The sequence below is a fragment of the Anopheles merus genome, chromosome 3R (genome assembly GCF_017562075.2).
Source record: "Anopheles merus strain MAF chromosome 3R, AmerM5.1, whole genome shotgun sequence".
NCBI classification, from domain to species: domain Eukaryota; kingdom Metazoa; phylum Arthropoda; class Insecta; order Diptera; family Culicidae; genus Anopheles; species Anopheles merus.
The window spans coordinates 19,692,158-19,709,473 of NC_054084.1; the positions used below are offsets into that span (position 1 = coordinate 19,692,158).

The 17,316-nt window shown below is 47.7% G+C and overlaps 5 protein-coding genes and 1 long non-coding RNA gene across 6 annotated transcripts; 3 read left to right on the forward strand and 3 right to left on the reverse strand.

Moving 5' to 3' along the window:
* Positions 1-2: 2 nt before the first annotated feature.
* On the forward strand, positions 3-1,910 carry LOC121597951. The gene is made up of 3 exons (XR_006005489.1): positions 3-211; positions 859-1,235; positions 1,324-1,910. It is a non-coding gene; the product is annotated as an uncharacterized LOC121597951 (long non-coding RNA).
* Positions 1,911-2,801: 891 nt separating this feature from the next.
* On the reverse strand, positions 2,802-5,191 carry LOC121597486 (transcription termination factor, mitochondrial). Its single transcript, XM_041923280.1, has 2 exons — positions 4,443-5,191; positions 2,802-4,373 (listed from the first exon to the last, which is right to left on the reverse strand). Exons 1-2 carry the CDS (start codon positions 4,816-4,818, stop codon positions 2,872-2,874), a joined length of 1,878 nt encoding a protein of 625 aa, XP_041779214.1. The 5' UTR covers positions 4,819-5,191; the 3' UTR covers positions 2,802-2,871.
* Positions 5,192-5,252: 61 nt separating this feature from the next.
* LOC121596181 (conserved oligomeric Golgi complex subunit 4) lies at positions 5,253-8,004 on the forward strand. Its single transcript, XM_041920895.1, has 5 exons — positions 5,253-5,434; positions 5,528-5,725; positions 5,801-6,634; positions 6,705-7,843; positions 7,918-8,004. The coding sequence occupies exons 1-5, from the start codon at positions 5,345-5,347 to the stop codon at positions 7,958-7,960; spliced, it is 2,304 nt and encodes a 767-aa protein (XP_041776829.1). The 5' UTR covers positions 5,253-5,344; the 3' UTR covers positions 7,961-8,004.
* A 9-nt stretch (positions 8,005-8,013) lies between these two features.
* On the reverse strand, positions 8,014-9,161 carry LOC121596184 (ATP synthase mitochondrial F1 complex assembly factor 2). Its single transcript, XM_041920897.1, has 4 exons — positions 8,994-9,161; positions 8,735-8,931; positions 8,556-8,666; positions 8,014-8,483 (listed from the first exon to the last, which is right to left on the reverse strand). Exons 1-4 carry the CDS (start codon positions 9,064-9,066, stop codon positions 8,052-8,054), a joined length of 813 nt encoding a protein of 270 aa, XP_041776831.1. The 5' UTR covers positions 9,067-9,161; the 3' UTR covers positions 8,014-8,051.
* A 274-nt stretch (positions 9,162-9,435) lies between these two features.
* Positions 9,436-11,458, forward strand: LOC121596182. The gene is made up of 3 exons (XM_041920896.1): positions 9,436-9,494; positions 9,613-10,241; positions 10,321-11,458. The coding sequence occupies exons 2-3, from the start codon at positions 9,698-9,700 to the stop codon at positions 11,151-11,153; spliced, it is 1,377 nt and encodes a 458-aa protein (XP_041776830.1). The 5' UTR covers positions 9,436-9,494; positions 9,613-9,697; the 3' UTR covers positions 11,154-11,458.
* Positions 11,459-11,468: 10 nt separating this feature from the next.
* LOC121596185 (putative defense protein Hdd11-like) lies at positions 11,469-15,970 on the reverse strand. Its single transcript, XM_041920898.1, has 4 exons — positions 15,790-15,970; positions 12,498-12,724; positions 12,267-12,397; positions 11,469-11,951 (listed from the first exon to the last, which is right to left on the reverse strand). The coding sequence occupies exons 2-4, from the start codon at positions 12,703-12,705 to the stop codon at positions 11,787-11,789; spliced, it is 504 nt and encodes a 167-aa protein (XP_041776832.1). The 5' UTR covers positions 12,706-12,724; positions 15,790-15,970; the 3' UTR covers positions 11,469-11,786.
* Positions 15,971-17,316: the final 1,346 nt, after the last annotated feature.

The following is a 17,316-nucleotide window of genomic DNA, read 5'->3' on the forward strand; positions in this document are numbered from 1 at the left end:
ACAACGGGCCTCGCAGCAGCACGAACGACCTATCGCGCACACACACACACACACGCACAAGCGCTCCTGGATGTAAAACGACTGACAGCTGATTTCACGAACAGTTGTTGTGCCCGCTGGACAAGGCGAGGGTTTTTGACGTTCAAAAATAGCTGCATCTCGCTCATTTTCTCTAGCCGTCCTTTAATTCGCACGCAGTGCTCGTTTCGAGGTAAGCCTCTGAATTATTTTCGTGAATTTCATTATTTTAACCTTTAAGTTGGCAACCGGATACCCGGGTATTTTTTTCAACTTCGAACTGCAATAACTTTTGATTCATTGCTTTTATTGACCTGAAATTTTCCGTAGCCTCTCAACTTTTAATTTATGATTTTTTGGTGCATAAGTTGTAATTTTAAATAGCCTGTAAGTATTTTATTTTGATTTTTTTTTTAACTTTACCACGTAAGTTGGCAACCAGCATACCCGGGTATTCCATACATTTTGTATGGAGAATGACGTTTCTCTTCTTCCTCTTTTCGTATTGTGCTTATTTTCGAGTCAAATTCAAGCGATTCAAAATTTCAATTTGACCGTTATTTTTATAATAAAATGAAAAAAACTTAACGAATAAATAAAATAGAAGAGAATATATGGTCGGCATTACTTGCTTACAGCATTAAAATATAGAAAGCATTGTTTACCTATGAAAATCGTTAATTTTTTGCATCAAAACGTGTGGAATACCCGGGTATGCCGGTTGCCCACTTACGTGTGTAAATCTGGTTGCCAACTCTACGGTTAAATGAAAATCAACAGAAAACAGTGTACCCACGTGTTATTTTATTAATAGCTGAAAGGTTTTAATTTACTGTGCAGCGCATAGGATCGCCGTTCAAAGTGCTCGCACGCCCGCAGCTGAGCGAGATGTGATGAAGCAAAACATCCGGCAACAGGCAAGTTTGCAAAAAATGATTGATTTCAAGCATTAGATGAACAAGGCGTGCTCTTCTTCAAGTTGCAGATTAACCGCATGAGCTGCTGTGCCAGAAGTGCGTCAAGTTGCAGTGGGTAATTTGGAAGAGTGATTTTCTTTTTTGTACACAACCATCGACCGGTATGGATAGCAATAGAAAATGGGACTGCGACACTATACAAGAATGCACGTATGTGACCACGTCCTCGTGCGCCGATATACAGATCAACGGAATGCAGCTGAGCTACCGATCAGGGAAAAACCATGGCCAATATGTCCCGTAAGTTTTGTTATGCGTGCTGCCAGGTGTAAACTTAAGCAGAAGTGTGCACTAGTTTAATTACATGTTCGCCTCATCTTCTTTTTAGGACTGCTTGCCCGGTTAACCACGTCGTGCTGGCATGATCAGGATGCAAATAATTGTCATTCGGACCAGGCTGTCTTCCTTCATCCTCATCTGTTCTTGATCGGCGATAAGTACTGCTCTACCTGCTCCAGGCCTCTAGTTTGCTGGACGGTCCTGAGCGTAGCGCCATGCGGCAGATCGTTCGTTCTCAAGCACTTTCTTGGCGTGACATGCGGCCGCTGTTCAATATGTGGCGGTAGTTGCATCCTATTGGTTTTACATAGCTCAGAAAGATGATCCGGAGGATCCTCGGATGCTTCGCTCACATGAAATCCAAAGTGCTTGAGAGCGACGTTGTTACCGCCTGTTATTGGTGTTTGGTGTTTGAGTGTTTGATACACGGAGACACGCAGTGAGTTCGTTATTTGAATCAAGTGAGTGGTACAGCCAGGGGTGGAAGGAGGCATTCATGGACCAATCAAACTGGTATACGTTTGACACACTTCTTGGCCGTGTCAACACGGCGTGTTCAACTATGAATGGGCCACCTAAGAAAGGGAAAAAAGTAGAAAAAATGTCAATGTTTTTTTCTCTTGATCCTTTTCTGCGTTATTGTGATTGAAATTTGAAAAGAAAATTCTAAAATAAACAAAAAAAAACTTTCTTAAAGTCTGTGTCACTTGCGGAAAATGATAGATTTGAGAAAATTGAAATAAACTTGATGAAATTAGGTAGTTTTTGTCTGATATCATTACAGTGTTGGCTGTTGTCTTGGAAGAGTAAAATGAATAACAGGCTGAAGTGGGAAAAAATACAAATAAATACATTACTAAAAGCACCGTTAAAAGTTAAAATATATGCTTACCCCGATTCCCTCAACGTCAAGATCACCCGCAAGTGAAGACTATACAAAAAAAAAAAACGTCGCCACCTAATATCAGCCGATGCAATAGCGGAACATGTATGAGCAAGTGAAACGGCGGAGCGCAGATGCTAATATGGCACAAACATGAAATGTACGACCCCGTGAGGACAATGAGCGGGAAGAGAGGGGGTGGACTGTATTTATTTTTTGGCCATTTAATTTTGCGCTCCAACACAATCGCTAACCAGCGCCATCTTTAACCCTAAAAAACCGTCGCAGTGACTTACAAAAAGGCTCGCCAGCGAGGGAAAATCGCACCGATTTGGAGTGTTGGCGAGCACACGAACACCGGGTTTTGGCCTGCGGGGGAGTTTCATAGAAGAAATTTCAAAAATATTTACCTTGACGCTCGTTGGTGGAAATTAAAATAATTTCATTAGGATAAAAAACATTCAGTTAGCTTTTAGTTACATGTTTAGTTTGGAAATACATGATTATGATTTTTTTACATGGTGCTTTTGTTGCAATCAACCTAACCTTATTGAATTATTACAAAATAAACTGCATCTACATTACTCCTGACTCTTTGGCCAACTTCTGCACTTTATTCTGTATTTTGTTTTGTTTTGTTTTGTTACATCACACTCCACAATTGCTCAAAGGGCTGAAGAACCATTCACCAACCTGTCCTCCCCCCCCCCTCCCCTAACCATACTGTTGTACTTTCGTCTTGCGCTCCTTCGCATCGATCCACTCCTTCACGAACAGATCGTACTGCCGCTGGCTTTTGCACACAATGATGAGCGATTTGGGCCGGCAGCCGATCTCCTTCAGCTGGGCCATCCGCTTCTTCGTCGTCTGCAGGCTGTGCATCAGTATGCGCGGGTTCAGCGCAATATCGTTCGGCGTGTAGTCGAGCTCGTCCAGCAGATAGTCGATCACCTTCTTCACCTTCGTGATGCGCACGTTCCGCACGGACGGTGCCTTTATGAAGATCGAGTTCGCCACCTCCCGATCGAACCCTAGCCGCTTGCAGAAATACTCCACGATCGTTTCGTTCTCGCCCAGCAGCGCACCGCTCTCCTTCGTCAGCTGGAGCGACTTCTCCAGCACCACGTCCGGGCACCGTACCATCCAGGGCATCAGTTTCTTGCCGCGCACCTCCTTCGCGCGGGCAATCCTCTCCGCCACGATGCCGGGCGAATACTTGAACGCCCACAGGTCCGCCAAAATGTCCTCCCGGTTCATGTGCTCGAGAAATAGTTTCAGGTTGGCGAGGAAGCTATCCTTCGGGATGCGAAACATGAACGTGCGGCGGGCAAACTGTTCCGTCACCTCGCCGGGCTTGAAGCCGGTACTGTCAGCGAAATAGTAGATGCGGTTCGTGTTGACCGGTCCGAGCTGCTCGTTGTTTAGATTGTTAACGATCTTTTTGAGCTGATACGCCTTCAGCACGCACAGCGGCACCACGTCGTTCAGGTTGCGCAAGCACTGCAACGTTTCCAGCGTCGCCACCTTTTGATGCAAATCTTCCCGCTTCGACGTCAGCATGGGCGCGTGCTGTATGATCACCTCCGCGACCACTCCCTTCTCGAGCAGAAATTCAATATTGTCCACCAGATGGACGGTCCCTTTACACTTGTCGTAGATCGCGCGGCTCGTCTCCTCCGTGCAGCCGAGCAGCGACTCCATTCGCTTCAGCACATACGTCTCAAACCACGTGCCCGTGACGCTGTCTTTAAACACGGGCTGCCGTCCCTTCTCGATCACCGCTTCGAACGATTTGCCCAGCGCAATGTCCGGTACACGCACCATCCAGGGTTTAATCGTCTCCAGCGGGGAGTTTTTCAACGCTTGCAGCCGCTCGCGTATCGAGGAAGTGGCGTACGCCAGCACGGACAGGTGCCGCACCACATGGGCCGGTTCGAGGTGCGCCAAACAGATATCCAGATTGGCGATGAACTTGTCCAGCGCGATGCGGTACACGCGTATGTTGGTGGCGAAGAATTTAATCACAACCGGTACCTCCGTGCCAGTTCGCTCGCTGAGGTAATTGATCCGATTTCCGCCCGGGATCGTTTCCTGCTTGGCCACGGCAACCATACGCTCGATGGATTTCAGCGAGGCTTTCAGGAAGGGCGTCAGCATTTTGCAATCCTCAACCGCAGGAAGTTCGCGCAATAGTTTAAGCTTTTTAGCCAAATCATCTGAGGTAAAACAAAGGGGAAAGAAATAGATTAATTAACCGTGTAAATCTGTCGACAAGTTCTACCTACCGGTCGGGGTGGAAAGCACCCGCGGGTTTTCGTAGATAAACTTATCGTCGATCCCATTCGCCCGCAGCAGCTCAATATTGTCCGTAAGCAACCTTGCAGCAAACACGCGCAACGCTTTCCGGTTCGCTTTGTACAGCATTTCCGACTGTTCGTGGGTACAGTTTAGCAAGTTTTTAAGCCTCGACAGCAGCTCTTCCTTTTTCCACAGTGCCGTCGCAGCGGAGATGGAATCATCCAGCAGCGGCAAATCGTCCTTGTTTGCATCGTCCGTACGGAAGGCGTGCCGCAACAGTCCACCATCGACGGAGCCGGCGTACAGCGCTCTGGTGGTGAGCGGGCTGCACGTTTTCGGCAGCAACTGGAGCAGCTTCAGCATCTTTCACTGCTCCTTTTACTGCATGGAGCTTTGTTCAATTTTCACTTTTCCACACGAAATTCAAATCACGTTGCGGGGCAGCGCTGCGACGGAAAAAAGGTGTTTGATAACCAACCGGCGTGTGAGTGTGTTGAGCAACTGTCAAACAAGCTTGAATGTAAACAAAGCGCGTTTTGGTTGGAGTGTGGATCCAGCTGCAGGGAGTTTAATGCCAGATTCTCAAAGATACTGACTGGGAAGACCGATTTTATTGCTTTTTCGTAAAGAATGTGTCGTAAATTTGTACTCAAAAATAAACAATCTTCTTGTAAATTGAGCATGAAAGTGACCATAACAAACCGACGGTTCACGTGTGGTCAGCCTCCAGCTGTGCTTTGTTGTGATTTGCGAACTGACATTTTGAAACGCCACTGACATTTCTCCAACTGACAGTTTGCCAGCAGGTCACTTTTCCTCGGCAAATGTAAACATTCGCAAACAGTCCGTATTATTTAGCCTAATTTCGGTTAGTTCTCTAGTGTAGAAAATGTTAAAATTAAACGCATTCATCGAGGATAGTGATATTAGCACCACGGAGGGCATAGAAGAAGTATGCCAACGGATAACATCGAAAGAGGTACACCCGTCGTTGTCGCAGTCCCATCCGTCACCGTACCACCCATCCTAATTACACGGTTCGGTTGTTTTTTTTGTTTTTTTTTTCTTGCAGCAACAAATCGATTCCCGGCTGGAGGAGATTCTGTCGCAACAGTGCCAGCTCGAGGCGAAGATGCGCAGCATAGGGGTGGCCCTGAGCGGGCTGAGCGTGGTGTCGGACAAAAGCCGCCAGCTCTCGGACATGATCAATCACACGGCAACACTGGCGGAGAGTGTAAGCGCCAAAGTGCGAAGGCTGGATGAGGCGCGGGTAAGTGGCGGATGGTGGGCAAATCGGTCCCTCGAAATATTGTTTAATTGCTTGCTCCATCGTTTCCATTGGCAGAGCCGTGTGTCGGAGTGTCAGCAGCGGGTTCACGATCTGATCGATCTGCAGCTCTGCAGCCAGGGCGTGATGAGTGCAATCCGGGAGGAAGACTTTGAGCAGGGCGCCGGGCACGTGAATCGCTTCCTTTCGATGGACAAAACGCTGCTCCAGAAGACGGCCGATGATGTGAGCGGATCGATAACGTCCGTCAGCCAGGCGGTTTCGACGCTCGAGCAGGCGACGGTACAGATGCAGCAAATGGTAAACCAAAAGTTCGACGAAGCGGTCAAGCGCGACGATCTCGCGTCGGTGGAACGGTTCTTCAAGATATTCCCGCTGCTCGGCATGCACGACGAGGGGCTGGAAAAGTTCATGACCTACATCTGCGGCAAGCTGCAGGTGAAGGCGGCCAAAGAGCTGCGCTCCTCGATGGACATTGCGAAGGCGGAAAAGCGGGCGGCGGTTGCGTACGCCGACACGCTGACGATACTGTTGGAGAATATTGCGCGCGTGATCGAGGTCAATCAGGCGATTATAGAGAATTGCTATGGACCGGGCCGGCTGGTGCAGATTTGTCGCATACTGCAGCGGGAGTGCGACGACGAGGTGACCAAGTGTGTGCAGGAGTTCTGCCGCAACCGACAGACGGGCAGAAGGATTGCACAGATTAATGATTACATTAAGAATGCGGGTGGCGGATCGACGATGGGACATTATCGCAAACCGTCCGGCGGTGGTGGCGGATCGATCGATAAGCTGAACGCTAAAGATATCGATAGTTTGATCGGGGAGATCACGATCATGCACTCGAGGGCGGAACTGTACGTGAAGTTCATCAAGCGAAGATGTGCTGTAAGTCGACGTGAAAGTGCCACCCTTGAGCCTTCTTCTATTAATTATGCCTTCTTCGCTTTTGTTACAGAACGATTTGGATAAAAGTTCCCTCCCGGCGGAAGTCAAACAGGAGCGGCTGGCCGAACTGCAAACCCTTCTGCAAAAGTCACGCCTCAACACGCAAATGCAGGAGCTGCTCAGCACCTACCTTCTGTTCGAGCGCTACTTCATGGAGGAAAGCGTGCTGAAAGCGATCGGGCTGGACAAGCTCGAGGAGGGCCAGCAGTGCTCCAGTATGCTGGACGACGTGTTCTTTATCGTGCGCAAGTGCATCCGCCGCTCGAACGGTACGCAGTCGCTCGATGGCGTCTGTGCGGTAATTAACAACGCTGCCAGCTGCCTGGAGGAAGACTACATGAAAGCGCTCAAAGCGCCACTGAAATCCGGCTACCCCACCGGGTACATCGATCTCGCCCAGGCGTACAATGCATTCCAAAGTTCGATCCAGCAGGGCCGGCTGCAGACGAGCGATTCGGACCAGGCGCGCGGCCGGTTCATCGCTGCGCTGAACAACGCCGACATGTCGACCGAGTTTATCGAAACGCTCTGGAAGATGATGACCGAGGAGACGGAAATCACGTTCCCGGGCATGAGCGCACGGGAGAAGGAAAAGCTGGACAGCTGTCTGGGCGGGTTGAAGTCAGTTGGCGATTCGCTGAAGGCGCTGGTCGATTTTGGCTTCCAGCAGCTTCGCTCGTCCGCCATCAAACCGAGGTTACACCCGTGGGTGGATCAGTTTCTGACGCACAACCACAACCTAACGGAGGAGGAGCTGGCCACATACGAGGCGAGCGAAACGTTTGTGCAGTTTTTGATCGTGCAGATCGATGGGCTGCTCAACTCGTTCAAGGTGGCCCTGACGCCGCGCAACTATGACGCACTGGTCAGCATTGTGACGACGGAAATAACGGCGCGAATGGAGCGGGCGGTTAAGAAAACTACGTTCAATCGGTTGGGAGGATTGGTACTAGATCAGGAAATTCGTGCCCTTTCCTCGTTTCTGACGGGCGCGACATCATGGTCGGTGAGGGACAAGCTGGCAAAGTTGCTGCAGATGGGGACGATACTGAACCTGGAGAGTGTTTCCGAGCTGCCGGAGTATTGGGAATCGTCATCGGCCAGCTGGCGGTTAACCGCCAACGAAGCACGTTCCATTTTGGCGCTTAGGTAAGCATTGGTGTGTATTATTTTCTCACTGGATGGTAATTAAACCCTCGCTTTCTTTCGTTTTCCCGCCCCAGGATCGACTTTAAAATGGAGGATATCAAAAAGATAAAATTGTAACCGTTAATAAAATGCTAGCAAAGCAATTGTTTTACCACTACAACACCAGAGCGCTTCGTGTGCATGCTTTCTTTGTTCATCCTTTCCCATTTTACAGTGAAATTTTCTCCTTCACAAACGCATTGCTGGTGTTGAAGTAAATGTACAGCACGGCGGCGGACAGCCGAGCCTGTGAATCGAGCCGCTGGATGTCGTGGGCCCACTCTACCTTCCCCCAGTGACCCTGCTGGAATTCTTCCTCAAGCCGGGCGAGCTGTACCGCCTTCTCGATCGAGATGTACCGATCGGCACAGGCCATCGTTAGGATGATGGATTTGATCGTGTCCACCGCAAACACAAACCCGTGCAGGGCGGCCGTATTGTAGGAGGAGAAGTAACGGCTTAAATTCATCGCCATGCCGGGCTCAAACGTGGGCACCACGAGGGAATCGGTGGAGGCGAGGTTGATCTCGTACCGCTTGTTGCACCAGTCGACGATCGGGGTCCACTCTTGGCTTTGTAGCTTTTTGAGCTCTGGTTCTTCCTGTATTTGGAAATAGAAACGCAAATAATTTAAAGAAAATGCTTAAAACACGAAGAACGGTTTTGTACGTACACTCGAGTGGAACAGAACGGTATCGGTGTTGATATAGTTTACCAAATAATTCACCATATCATGCTTCTGCAGGCTGTTCGGGTTATCGATGACTGTGCTGCTCAAAGCAGTCTGAAAGAAACAATAATAAGGGCGTAAAAAAAGATAACCTTTTCCCAACGAAAAGTCACAACTCCTACCAAATGCATGGACGACCGGTCAATTACATCCTTCTGGGCGTCCCATTCCATGGCAATCGCGACGGCCAGTGGTTCACTTTCCACGTAAAACGGTAATCCTCTCGGTGTTTTCAGCTTCCGACTGTCGAGTGTGATCTCGAACCGGCCATTGCTGGAGATTACGCCGGTGTTTCTGTAGAACCGTTTCGGTGGTGCAGCTGAGGAAGGATAGGGAATTGAATGTTGCGCTTGCGATTTCCGTGAACTGTTTCACACTCACCATAATTTCTTATGCTTGTCTGTACCGGCGAGCGATGAATGCGGACCAAGTTGGATAGACACGAACGAAGCATTTTCTTCTTTACTTATCCACCTGCCGGCAGACTTACTTACATAAATGCACAATTGCTGCACAAACCACAACGGCACGATGGATTTGTTGTGAAAAAGCTGGCAATGGAAACACGACGATGACGTTTCGTTTGACATTCGAGGGAGTGAGTGAAATGTGCCCGTTTTAAATTGTGATAAACAATTTAAATTTGGTTTTTTAACCAAAGTAAATGACTTTTACAGTCCCAATAAAAATATTAAAATTATCAATTGCGTTTAAATTCCCATGATAAAGGCATTTATTATCCAAAAATCGTTAAAACATGATTGTGCGTGAAAGCAGCCCATACGGATGCTTCCAGGCTGTCAACAAAAGCGGTTTTGTTCGGCGCATTTTGTTTACATTTCCTCGAAACGCTCCCGTGCACGGTCGAGGCGACTCGCTGCGGTAAGTGTTTGGGCAGGATTTTATCAAGCAGAGTATTTTTCTGTTCGCTGTTTTGCTACACTTAAACTATTACCACATAGAATAGAAAGTAATGTCCCGTTTTTTCATTCCTTTCCAGTCTCCATTTTGGAGCGTCACTCGCATCATTCCATCATTCTGTGCCATTCCAAACCCACCTCCATCTCATCCCACACCCATGTGCCATGGCTTCCGAGTATCCAAATTTCCACCCGAACAAATGCAACGTATGCTTCCTGGAATCTCCCATCGCCAAACCGTCCGTCCCGGCCGCGGGCCCGCTGCTGCTGTGCAAGAAGTGCAAGCTGATCAAGTACTGCAGCAAAAAGCACCAAACGTACGATGCACCCTCGCACAAAGAGTTCTGCACGGCCGTCCAGTCGGTGCTGCAGAAAAGTGGCACCGACCATGTGCTGCGCTGTGCGGAATCGTTTCTGGGCCAGCGGTTTAACAGCAATCCCGAAAATTTGATCGCATTCATGAATCACGTCCACTGTACCGGTTTGCTGATCTCGAAAATCCTGCAACGCCCGCTGTACCATCACGAGAACCAGATGCTGAGCTTTCCGGCGCTGTGCAACGTCTGCCTGGAGTATCGGGCGGAAAGGCTGTTCTTTTGCGACAACTGCCAGCAGGTGGCGTACTGTAGCGAGGAGCATCAGCAGAGCGATCGTGAGGCACATGCCAAGTGGTGCGACGGATTGCGTCTTAACTTTTACTACGGTACAGGTATGCTGCTCAGGGACAGGGTACATGTTATACATCACTCATTATTAACGTACTTCCTCTTTTTTTTCTTCCCTTCCAGACACTACAAACTGTGCGAAAAATCTGTACCCCAACTTTGACTTTGAGCAAGATGAAAAATTCCAAAAGCCCTTCCCGAAGGACACATTCGAGCTGCTGAGCGCTGCAGCGGGGTGCGACATTCAAACCAGCCTCACCGAACCCGGCCTCGAGCTGGCCCAGGAGCTCGAAAACATCAACGCTGCGGGAATATTTTCCCCCGTCGGGACGCTCCTGCACGTGCTCCGCACCGTTGGTCTGCAGCACGAGCTACAGGAAGAGCTGAACGTGTTTGTGCTCGGTGCGGAGGAAGACTACCTGTGCTTTAACCCTGTCACCGAGGCGGTCCTCTTCCGCTTTCTGCCGAAATTACGCCGACTGCGCCTGTACCTCATCGGCCCCAACGTAAACGACGCGGCAAGCAGCGTGATGCACTTCATGAACAATCGCACGGTAGAGGTGGAGGTGTACCGGTACCTGTTCCACAAGCTGCCGCCACAGTTCAAACTCCCAAAGCCGCACCTTGCCGTGGCTTTCAACTGTGGGTTTAACGAGTTCTTCGGCACGGGCAAACACACCTGGGACGAAACGATACGCCAGCTGCTGACCATTCCGAACGTGCCGCTCGCGTTCACTTCCTACACGCAGCGGGAAGCCATAGACGATGCGGCGATCGTGGATCTCACCGGGCAAACCTTGCCGGCCACGTGCGGTAAGCTGGTGTTCATGAGACGCAACGTAACCAATCCATTCCACAACCCGGTCCCGATGCGCAACCCAAACAGGGACGATAAAACCGACGTACTGTATTATGAAAATGGGTACCTGTCCATCTGCGTGATGCAGGCGGATTAAGGGACGATGGGGGTCTTTTACGGGCCGTAACCCGTATTTTACTCTTTTGAGACGAAACAAGGTTCTAGCTTTTATTTACACACACACACAAACACTGAACGCCATTTTTAAAAACCTAGAAGACGAAGGTGAAACAAATTTCACGCGACACTACACACTTCCCTTCCGTCGGTCTTTGATATGCCATATATCTGCCATTTTACCTTGGCGGTATGTATTTTTTTTTTTAATTTAGAACTAATAATGAACTTTTCACGAATTTATAACTAACACATCACAACCAATAAAGTACAATGAGTAGAATAGACGCGATAGTTTTGTTTTGTTTTGTATTTTGTTGTATTTTTTGTCAATAATAATGTGTTTTTATTGTCATTTCAGGTAAAACGAGAAGATTTGGGGTGTGGAAAATCTTCGTAAGCTAATGAGAATGAGTTGTCCGGTTGGGTAAAAATCGTAAAGACACAGTCTTCCCGATGGTAAGCAAAAAAGTCAGCTCTCTAGTAGTAGGTTTGCTTGCTCTCCGCTCCATAATACTGCTCCAAACCACTCGTGAAAAGGTACATCCCGGGTGGCCGGTCACCGGGACCGCAGACACACACACACCGGTTGGTTGACGCCCCCGTCCGGTGCTTAGTTCACCTTCAGGAAGTCGGACGTGTGCTTCACCCAGAAGACGCCACCGTTCAGTGCGATCGTGCAGTAGACCTGAGCCTGCTCGCTCAGTCCCTTCGGGGCGATCCAGTTGAAGGTGATGGCGTTCGGGGGGGTGGTAATCTTCTTGTGCGTAATGGCCGACTGGGGAAAAAGGAAAGTGAAAATTAGATTTCAATTTGACAACCTAATTGCTGCTAATCATCGTTCGTATTCGCAACAACAAAGGTGGCATTAAGGTAACGCTCTGTCACACCTCATATAACAACCAGATGGACCGGACACTATCGCATGGCTTTTATGGTAATTTAAAGCCCCGCTAACCAGTTAGAACGGTCGGGCCCATTTCGTGTCTAATTAATTTCCATTAGCAATCTCTCGGGGAGCGTTGTTACCAGTTTCGCGAACACGAACAGCGTGCCGTTAGAACGGCGCCCGCGCACTGTCACCTACACTTACCGCCTTGGAGTTGCCACAGTCCAGCTTCTGGATGTAGTTGTTGTTCGGCGGCACGTCGAATGCACCGACCGGCGTTTCGCCTACGCGCGTCTGGCAGAGCAGCCCCTTGATCGTGTCCTTGGCGCTGTTACCTACCCGCGTTGATAGGGAGTGGAGACGAGCACAAGGTGAAAGGATTTTGTAAGTTTTGCTCATGTTTATTTGATTTCTCTATTTCCCGTTCCCCCTTACCTTGCACGGTGATCGTGACACCTTCGCCGGCGTTGATCTGCTTCTTCGAGAGGATGATCTGGTACGGGGCGGCCGACTTCTGCGGGTCGGTGTGATGCTGCGGGATCATGTCGTCGCAGGCACCGTTCGGTGCACCGGCCGAGAAGCTAAGGGCCGGGGCGGCACACAGGGCCACGGTCAGCAGAACGCAGGCGAAACGGTAAGCCATCGCTGAGTGGTGGTGATTGCTGTGAATAATTAAATCGCCTGTGGTTAGTAGCCGTATGTGTGGGAAGGTGGTGCATGGTTACAGAAGCAATTATTCGTTACGATTGTTACATCTAATGAGTGATAAGACGTGCTAGAAGATCAATTTAATAACATTGTACGATCGTGATTTGGTTGGGTGGGAGCTAATCCAATCTTCTTTTCTGCTATTTATTACGATTCTAATAGGAATAGGAATAATTGAGTCCTTTATGACGTCTCGAACAGTAATCCAGTTGGAATATCTATAAGAATCGTAATAGAAACAGTTACGCTACTCGATCGAGCGGGGAAATAGAAAGCCTTCCGCAACTTGTAATTTAACGAGCGCCACAACAACCTGCGTAAGGTCATGTAGGATCGTCTTCATAATCACCTATAATCGTGCCCCGCACGTGTGCGCCAGTAGTGTCCGGTAGTGCGCACACTACCGCCGGATACACTTCACCACATCCTCAAGGCGGATGCGTACACCTTTATCCGGCCTTGTGCATTCTAGATGAAGCTTGGAAGTTTGGACTTTTGTTGTTGTTGTTGTTGCTACCGGGGTGATTGCGGTCGTTCCTTTCTAGCGATCGTGTTATAGATACCACCGCTAACTACTACCTTTGCACTAACTGTTTGTTTGCCAATCTCTAGTAAGGTGTGATAGGCGGGGACGGCATAAATGAAACCGAGAGAGAGAGATACGATAACAACAAGAAAACCGAAAGTAACCTGCAACTGCTTAATCGGTCGTATCAACAAAACTGTCCACCAACACAGCTCGTGCATATGGGGCCTGTGAACCTGCCAACCGGTTCGCACCGTAATTATGTGGGACGGTATAAATTAGCATAACGGTGGTGGAAGAGGGGGGGGGGGGACAAGGGACAGCGCTGTTCGCATCTCAACTGGTTGAGACTTTTGGGTCAATGCTGTCCATGTCGGGTGACTACATAATCACAACGAGTCGGCGGTTGGTAAGGTTGCTGCTGCTGCTGCGTCTTGCAAGAGATCGACCTCCCGTCTACGTTTCCGTTCTGGTTCGTGCCTCAGCTTAGAGAAGTCTACTCTTCCCCACCACCAAACACACACACACACACACACACACATATCAATCGAGAACGAGAAATCAATCAAGTCTTCGGGGGCTCTCGCTCACGGCGTCTTTGCGATGGCGCCCGACCAGGTGCTGCTGGACCACGCCGCAATTTCGGAAAGGCCTTGAAACATGTGCCGCACACCGCACAACCTTCGCCCCGCGGGGCTCACCGTGCGGGTCATTCACCATTTGGACATGAGATGGCGCGATGATAAATGTTGTTACCTTATTGCGAATGTGCTCGGAGCCGAGGAGCAACAACGCACAGTTTAAAACAAAATCCAACCCAATCAAAAGGGGCTCAAGTGAAACGGGTTTTAATTTGTACATTTTTGTTGTGTTACTTGCTTTTACGGATAAACCCAAATAGATGAAAATTCCCCAGCAATGGTAAAAAAAATCCGGGCGATTTTACGCATTCAGGCTTTGCTTTGCGATCGCGATCGCAAGATACTAAACCAGCGAAACGCGTTGTAAAAGAACGTTCAGGAATGAAGGCTTCACCATGCCGCCGCCAAAGCATGTCCAATTTATCATCCGTACGGATTATTGCCAAACTGTTTTTGACGATCCTGCTTTCCTTCATCCCTTCCCTGAAGCCGGCCTCGATCGTGTATGAAAGATCGTCCAAGAGCAAGAGGTGACCCTTGTCCCCCAGACAGCCATAAACGTTTTTTTTTAGGGAACTGGTTTTCTTCTCATATTTTCGGGTAGGCACGGCAAGACGCCAGAAGACGCACTCCGAACACTTTTACGATCCGCAGCCTCCGTCGAAGCGGAAATCCTTCAAATTATGTATAACCTGTATGGCGAGGGTATGAGCGGCGCAAAGCGCAAATTCGGCATCTCCCTATGCTAACACCATCATGTTGCTAGCTGCCGTGCCTCCCACTTGGCCACTTGCTGTGCGGGATCATGGCACCGAAGGTTAACCGCTTCGAGATATAATGCCCTGAGCGTATTGATTCTGGACGTACAAAGCAAAAAAAAAAAACGCTTGTACCAGTCATTGCCCGCTTCAATAAAAATGGCCGATCAGTTAGCGTCAGTTTTTGCGATGCCTCGTAATGCGATCCTGCAAATGGTGGGAACTAGGAAGTTTAGTGCTTCTTAGTTGACCAATGCAATTCGCATTCAAATTGTTTCCTGCATCGTGCTGTTTGTCCACTGAAGGACACATTTTTACTACCGTGACAGGCGATAAAAGGGTAGTAGAAGCTTTTGCCGGTTGCAATAATTTCCTGAGAAGCTTATTTTAATAGCTTTTTTAAACTATTAGACGCTAATGGAAGATTATTGTAGGTTTTGTACGCATTAAAACCGCATTAAACACGTCAAATAAATCTAATTTTCAACGAGCGTAACTATCATTTTCCGCCTTTCATCATCATTTGGTGTGATCGGTCTTCCCGCGTTCTACGAGCTACGAATAGGAGAAACAAAAACGGCAACAATAGTGTCTTATTTCCCTTCGATTCGAAGGCAAGATAAGCGAACCATTGCCCAGCGTCTCGTACAGCTAAACCCGCGTTAGGAAATCGTTATGTGATCAGCAACTCACGATCGCTAGTGCGCACAATTATAGATAGATCACTATTAGATGCAACGGTAACGGATGACTAACAACTCATGTGCAGAAATACAAGCTTTGGGTTTTTTTTTATTATTTACTACGACGATCTGCTTCCATTTCCTGTTGCAAACAATATTCGGAAGTAGCAAATATGTTTGGTCAAAACAAAAGCATATGCCTTATTAAGCTGAAGCTTTTCGTTGCCCGATACGAAGCCTTCCACCTTCACTGATGCTTCTAATGCTCGAGGGTCGCCAAATTTTTAGTGCGACATTTGACGCTCAATCTAAAATCTGTTTCACCATCACATTTCACCACGCTTCACTGAACCGCAAAATGGGCTCTCTAACTCTAAACAAACGAATACGGTGCGCTTCCGCCGGACTTACCTGGTGTTATATACGGTGTGATTAGATGGGAAAAGGAATTTCGTTGAAGCTAAGCTAGGAGCACGCTGGAGGCAAGCAAACACTGTGTTGAATTGATCCTCTCGAATCGAACTCAAAACGCTTATTGAAACGAACCGTTGCACGCTGTGGAGCTTTTGTTAGCGGCGGGCTCGTCGAACGGCGTGAGAGCGAACTCGCCCCGCTTACGGTTGAGGTGGTATGGCAGTGAAGGTTTAAAGCGTGTAGTTGAGAGGAGAACATGCCGAATCTTTGGGGTTTTTTTTTGCTCACTATTGATGAGGTAGCATGAGAGAATGATGGTGGGTAAGTATGATGCCTTCCACTGGGTACACACGCACGGGTGTTAACGTGACGTAATGGATGGTGCGCGTACGAGAGAGCTTTTGTGAGGTGGCAGAGGAGTAGATGGATGCACCCCGATAAGGTAATTGGGTACAACTGTTGTCTTGGGGCCCTTATTTTTTTTTTGGAACAGTACTGGATTATCGATTGTATTGATTTTTGACTGTATCATACCGCAGAGATGAAGAGGTGCAGCTTGAAAGCGAGAGTGGGTCAGTTGGAACATAATAGGAGGATATTTTGGCGATAACATTTTTCATTACATTATTAGTCAAATAAAATATACATTCTATTTAAGGCTAGAAATGATACTAGTTTCACTTTTTTGAAGCATTAAGATTTTTCTTAATTTTGGGAATTTATTCAAGAAACATATTCCCACAAACCAGCAAATTATTAGGAACAATTTATATCAAACCTTTTCTTTTTGTAGCCTAACTGAAAATGACTTATGTTTAGTGTTTTCAACGCAGGATTTCTACACAACTTTCCAATATTTTCTCTTTTATTCAACTTGAACTCTTCTCAAATCTCGAAAACATCTGCACTTGCTTGCTGTCATTCATTTGTTGGAGATTTTTATGATTTATTTTTTTAATTTAATCTTGAGTGTAGAACGAGTGTTATTAAGCTTAAGCGGGCGCCTTTATTTGTCAGCTCTTTTAAATTTCCGATCTTAAATTATTTCAATTTCACAGTAAATATATGCCAACGTGACTGCTTTGTGAATCCATAAATTTTAGCTAATTTATAAAAAGCTTCTGAATTGTGAGTTTATGTGAAACGTATGGTTGCGAAACCCTGCACTAAGTTCAACTCCGAGAGAATGACCAACAGCGGAGAGTAATATTACACTAAAACGACTATTGTGCAGTTATATCCCCATTCGTGGAAACGGGTACGATTAACGGTCGTTCGTATGCAGTACGCAGATTGACACACAGATGGCGCTAAGGTCGTAGCGCGTGTTGCATCTTGCATATTGAATTTGGAGTGCTTTAGTGAGCGAGTATTGAGAAGAAATGAAGGAATTGTTGTGAAATTTTATTAGAAGGATTTTGTATGTTTAATGAGCTATTAACGCTGTAGAAGCTCTAACACAGTTGTATGAATGTTGTATACATAAAATACATTTCTGGGCTCTAAATACTTAGTGATACAATG

Excerpts from the sequence above, each read along its gene's own strand:
- LOC121597486 (XM_041923280.1), bottom strand. The coding sequence starts at position 4,818 with ATGCTGAAGCTGCTCCAGTTGCTGCCGAAAACGTGCAGCCCGCTCACC. Across the intron at positions 4,374-4,442 it reads GGTGCTTTCCACCCCGACCG|ATGATTTGGCTAAAAAGCTT; the intron begins GTAGGTAGAACT and ends GTTTTACCTCAG.
- LOC121596181 (XM_041920895.1), top strand. The coding sequence starts at position 5,345 with ATGTTAAAATTAAACGCATTCATCGAGGATAGTGATATTAGCACCACG. Across the intron at positions 5,726-5,800 it reads GAAGGCTGGATGAGGCGCGG|AGCCGTGTGTCGGAGTGTCA; the intron begins GTAAGTGGCGGA and ends TTCCATTGGCAG. Across the intron at positions 6,635-6,704 it reads TCATCAAGCGAAGATGTGCT|AACGATTTGGATAAAAGTTC; the intron begins GTAAGTCGACGT and ends CTTTTGTTACAG.
- LOC121596184 (XM_041920897.1), bottom strand. The coding sequence starts at position 9,066 with ATGCTTCGTTCGTGTCTATCCAACTTGGTCCGCATTCATCGCTCGCCG. Across the intron at positions 8,932-8,993 it reads GACAAGCATAAGAAATTATG|CTGCACCACCGAAACGGTTC; the intron begins GTGAGTGTGAAA and ends ATCCTTCCTCAG. Across the intron at positions 8,667-8,734 it reads ACCGGTCGTCCATGCATTTG|ACTGCTTTGAGCAGCACAGT; the intron begins GTAGGAGTTGTG and ends TGTTTCTTTCAG.
- LOC121596182 (XM_041920896.1), top strand. The coding sequence starts at position 9,698 with ATGGCTTCCGAGTATCCAAATTTCCACCCGAACAAATGCAACGTATGC. Across the intron at positions 10,242-10,320 it reads TAACTTTTACTACGGTACAG|ACACTACAAACTGTGCGAAA; the intron begins GTATGCTGCTCA and ends CTTCCCTTCCAG.
- LOC121596185 (XM_041920898.1), bottom strand. The coding sequence starts at position 12,705 with ATGGCTTACCGTTTCGCCTGCGTTCTGCTGACCGTGGCCCTGTGTGCC. Across the intron at positions 12,398-12,497 it reads TGTCACGATCACCGTGCAAG|GTAACAGCGCCAAGGACACG; the intron begins GTAAGGGGGAAC and ends CAACGCGGGTAG. Across the intron at positions 11,952-12,266 it reads ACTGTGGCAACTCCAAGGCG|TCGGCCATTACGCACAAGAA; the intron begins GTAAGTGTAGGT and ends CTTTTTCCCCAG.